The sequence below is a fragment of the Chrysochloris asiatica genome, unplaced genomic scaffold, assembly GCF_000296735.1.
Source record: "Chrysochloris asiatica unplaced genomic scaffold, ChrAsi1.0 scaffold00002, whole genome shotgun sequence".
NCBI lineage: Eukaryota > Metazoa > Chordata > Mammalia > Afrosoricida > Chrysochloridae > Chrysochloris > Chrysochloris asiatica.
The window spans coordinates 33,977,076-33,982,006 of NW_006408520.1; the positions used below are offsets into that span (position 1 = coordinate 33,977,076).

The following is a 4,931-nucleotide window of genomic DNA, read 5'->3' on the forward strand; positions in this document are numbered from 1 at the left end:
TTCTTCAATACCTTTATCAAAAAATGTGCACAGTTTTTTCAGTGCCTTCTGCACAGAGGAGAATATTGAGCAAAGTATTTCATATCTTGATCAGGTAATGTGTTGGGGTTTTTTGGAGTAGGAAGAAATAGCATAAATTATGTTATTTGATAGAACGTATGGTTATGATAAAACATCTACCAAGCACGATATGTATCTGTCAAAACTGTATACAGGCAGTCCCTGTGTTATGAATGAGCTATGTTCCTAACTCTGTCTTTAAGAATTTGTTGATAAGTTAGAATTGGTACATAAAGTTCTTATTTAGCCTTACTTTAATGGAAGGATAGGTTCAAAGTCTTTTTAAAGATTTACAAAGCTGTGTGTGGAATTTGTAGTCTATTGGGGTTGGCTGGATAGTTTCAAAGTATGGGCATATTTGCATATAGAAGTTGTTCTTGAGGGGACTGACTGTATTGTGATGTATTGGCCTGGGACTTACAGTTACAGAGAACCTTGGTAATCATCTAGTCTAATTGTTGTTGTTGTTAGGTGCCATCGAGTTGGTACCGACTCATTGTGACTCTGTGCACAACAGAACGAAACCCTGCCCGATCCTGGGCCAATTGGAGGGAGCATCATGGCCTCTTCAGCCCTTATTTTATTGATGCAGAAATTGAAGTGCTCTGCTTCACCAAAGTTCCAGTTAGGTTATTGCAGAGCAGAGGCTACAAGAGTTCTCTTAAATTTTTGTACTTTGGGATATTTACTATGTTCTTAATTATTTCAGTAGCTTCTATCTGTTGTTCAGTAACCAACTTTTAGAAAAACATTTTCTCCTATCAGGAATTGACTACTTTCGGTTTTCCTTCATTGTATGAAGAATCCAAAGGTAAAGAGACCAAGAGAGAATTAAATGTAGTTGCTGTTTTAAATTGTATGAATGAACTACTTGTACTTCAACGGAAGAACCTTTTAGCTCAGGAAAATGTAGAAACACAGAATCTGAAACTGGGAAGTGATATGGACCATCTACAAAGCTGCTATGCAAAACTTAAGGTAGAAATTGTATACTGATAGGCATTTGAATGCCATTATGTAATTTGATACTATGAATACTTTGTGACTATAGCAAACAAATTTTAGAATAAGTTTAAGTTTCAGGGTTTTTTCAACTAGTAAATGAAAGTCAACTTAAAGTAATTTCTACAAATCAGTTATACTTTCTGCTTCCTACTATTTATATTGGAGTCCTGGTGTGGCACTGTAGTATAAGCACTGGACCACGCAAGGTCAGTTTGAATCACAGGGTCGGCTGTTCAAGCTAACTAGGCACTCCTTAGAAACGCTCCACAAGGTCGTTATAAGTCAAAACTGATTCAACAGCAGTTAACAACAACAGCAATCTCTGTATTGTTGTTAGGTGCCGTCGAGTTGGTTCCGACTCACTGACTCATAGCAATCCTGTATACGTTTTCTAAGACTGTAAATGTTTACAGGAGCAAAAAGCCTCATCTTTCTCTTGTGGAATGACTGGTAGACACGAACCGCCGACTTTGTGGTTGGCAGTCCAATGCTTATCCTGTGGAGCCACTAATGACCAGCTTGTTGTTGTTAAGTGCTGACGAGTTGGTTCTGACCCATAGCGACCCTGTAGAGGGTTTTTGAGGAGCAGCTGGTGACCTTGAACCCCACTGATCTTGCAGTTCAAACAGCTTGGCAGCCTGGCACGTTAATCCACAGCACCATACCAGGACTCTAGTGACCAGCTAGCTACCTTCAAATATAAAATATTTGTTGGTGACTTCTCCTTTGCTTGGTTTCTTTCTTTTCTACTTCCTTTTTTAAAAATTATTACTATTTGTTTATATGAGTAGGAGCGAAAGTGTAACCTTCAAAACCATAGTAAGAGGACTTAACTGTGTATTATTCAGGTTGTAATATAATCAATAACTTGATATATTTAAATTTAAATAAATTTTATAATATATAATTGCTGCAAAATAAGCATTTTGTATGTAAGGATATCTAGTAGCGTAGTGGTTACAGTTTGGGCTGTGAACCACAAGGTCAACAGTTAGAAACTACCAGCTGTTTTGCGGGAGAAAGATGAGGCTTTCTGCTCCCGTAAAGATTTACAGCTTCGGAAACCCTGTACAGGGTCGCCATGAGTCGGAACCGACTCCACAGCACATCACCACCACCGTGTAACTAGACTTCTGTTTTAAGGTTTGTTGGGTAGTACAAATGGCTAAGAGCTGTATTGTTAGCTGAAAGGTGCTTTGGGAGACAGGCTTGGGGATCTGCTTCAGAAAGATCGTAGCCTTGAAGCCCCCATGGAGCAGTTTTACCATGACACTGAATCAGCTCGGCAGCAACTAATGATATGAGCTTCAGTTCAGATAACAAAACTAACGTATGTAACTTTTTTTACCAGTCATTTAAGAATTCAGTTGTTCAGACTCCTGTGTTAATTTTAATCAAGATTGCATATGAATGTTTTAGGAACAACTGGAAACATCCAGGAGGGAAATGATTGGACTTCAAGAAAGAGACAGACAGTTGCAATGCAAGAATAGGAATTTGCATCAGCTACTTAAAAATGAGAAAGATGAGGTGAGTTGTCAGTTACTGTAGAGCAAGTTTAAGTGGTGCTTTTTTTTTTTTGGTAATCTGAGGTAACCATAAGATAGAGCCACTTAACTTTAAAACAAGACCAAGTCATTTATTCATCAAGCTGATGTGGTGAGCTGGCTCTGCTGACGATATTGTATTATACATAATGAAGATGTCAAGAATGCTCCCAACCCTACCCCTTTCCCCAAGTAGAACCATTCAACTAGTTTATTAGTTCCTAGCTTTAAATAACCAGAGTCCTATACTGTCTATTCCAGACTCCCATTCCCTGTCACTTATTTTTGTGCAAAAGAATGCTTTAAAGGCAGATCTTCTATTCTCTGCTACACATGTATGTAGTACCTAGCATCCTTCTTGTGCTATATTCAATATTGACATTGTGTATCCAATAAGTTCATTACTTGACTAAATGGGTTATTATTTTTATAAAGTGCATTAAAACCTCATTACTGAGTTGAAAGATGCCAAAGTTCTAATCTAAATTCTGCTTTAGTGGCTATTTAGTATATGGGCTTGTCATGAATTAAATTTTGTTCCCCAAAATATGTGTCATCTTGACTGGGCCATGATTCTTTTGGCTTGCCAGTTATGTAATGATGTGATCATCCTCCGTGGTGTGATCTAATGTGATCAGCCAATGAGTTGTAAGGGGATTAGGGTGGGATGCAACACCTCTACTCAGGCCATAATCCTGATCTGACATAAAGAAAGTTTCTCTGGGACATGGCCTGCATTGCCTTTTAATAAGAGACAGAAGGAGAGAGACGCAAACAAAGATCAGGGGACTTGATCAACACCAAGAAAGAGGAGTCAGGAGCAGAGCATGTCCTTTTTAGACCCAGGACCCCTGTGCTGAGAGCCACTTTTGACCTAGAGGAAGATTGATGCCAAGATACATGGAGATCTCCAAGGGATGCCTGGCCAACAGATGTTGTAAGAAGATAAGGACCTTCTTCTAAAGTCTATATATAGAGAAAGCCTTCTCTAGAGCCAGCCACCTGAATTTGTACTGCTAACCTGCTAAACTGTGAGAGAATAATGTCTGCTTGTTAAAGCAGCACTAGACAACTAAGAATTTGGTACCAAAAGTGGGTAGGATGCTGCTCCGACAGATACCGCAAATGTGGAAACATTTTTGAAATTGGGTAATGTATAGAGGCTGGAAGAATTTTAAGGTGTGTAATGGTAGAAGCCTAGATTGCCTTGAAGAGACTGTTGGTAGAATTATGAAAGTCAAAGATAATTCTGATGAGTACTCACTCAGAAGGAAGTGACGAGAACTGTAACACCAGAAATGGTGCAGGTGATGAGAAACATCAGCAGAGAAACGGCAACATAACCAGAAAAGCAGCATAAGATAGTACAGGAATTGATTTCGTGGAGTGTGACAGCTGGGTACCATTTAAGCCTTACTGGTGGAGTGGAGCACTTATTGTTAGACTTCAATACCTTGGTTACACTTTTGTCCGAAAAGGGCAGAGACTGGGCTGGCCCAAGAGGCTAAGGTACCTGAGGTACTGACAGGCTAGAGAACCAGGAATCATTGTCTGAACAGACAAGCAGCATGGGAAGCAGAGCTGTCTTGGTATCAGAGGGTAGGCCCGCAAACTGTGGGGTCACAGAGGGTAGGGACTCGACCTCTGGAGTTTCAATAGGTGGGTCTACAGTCTACTAGGTTTCGTTGTCAGGTCTTTACCAACTTGGTTCCAGAGTATGGGACTGTGCCAGAGGCTTAGGACCAGATCCACTGCACAAAGCTAAGCAGGTAGAATTGCAATTGCCATACCACAGGATTAGAAGACATTTCTGTTATAGCAACACGAGATAATTCTATGGGCAAGGAATATAGAGTTGTTGGTGTTGTCAGGTGCCATCGAGTCGGAATCAACTCATGGTGACCCCATGCACAGCAGAACGAAACAATGTCCGATCCTGGGCCAACTTCACTACCGCTGCCACACTTGAGTCCATCAATGATGCCACCTGGCCGATCCATCTTGTTGGGGGTCTTCCTCTTTTTCTCCGACCCTCCATCTTGCCAAGCATGATATCCTTCTCCAGCGACTGTTCCCTCCTGGCAACATGTCCAAAGTATGAGAGACGAAGTTTAGCCATCTTGGCCTCCAAGGTGCACTCCGGATGTACCTCCTCCAAAACAGATCTATTGGTTCTTTTTGGCAGTCCGTGGCACTTTTAGTATTCTCCTCCAACACCACAATTCGAAGTCATCAATTCTTCTACAATCTTCCTTATTCACTGTCCAGCTTTCGCATCCATATGAGGTTATTGAAAATACCATGGCTTGGGTCAGGCGC

General features: G+C 40.7%; 1 protein-coding gene across 1 annotated transcript in view; it reads left to right on the plus strand.

Moving 5' to 3' along the window:
• Positions 1-4,931, plus strand: part of SSX2IP (synovial sarcoma, X breakpoint 2 interacting protein) — a 33,926-nt gene that overhangs the window by 930 nt on the left and 28,065 nt on the right. Inside the window, exons 3-4 of the mRNA XM_006831000.1 lie at positions 821-1,038; positions 2,485-2,595. Of these exons, the coding sequence (XP_006831063.1) occupies positions 821-1,038; positions 2,485-2,595 (329 nt within the window). The remainder of the gene's footprint in view (positions 1-820; positions 1,039-2,484; positions 2,596-4,931) is intronic.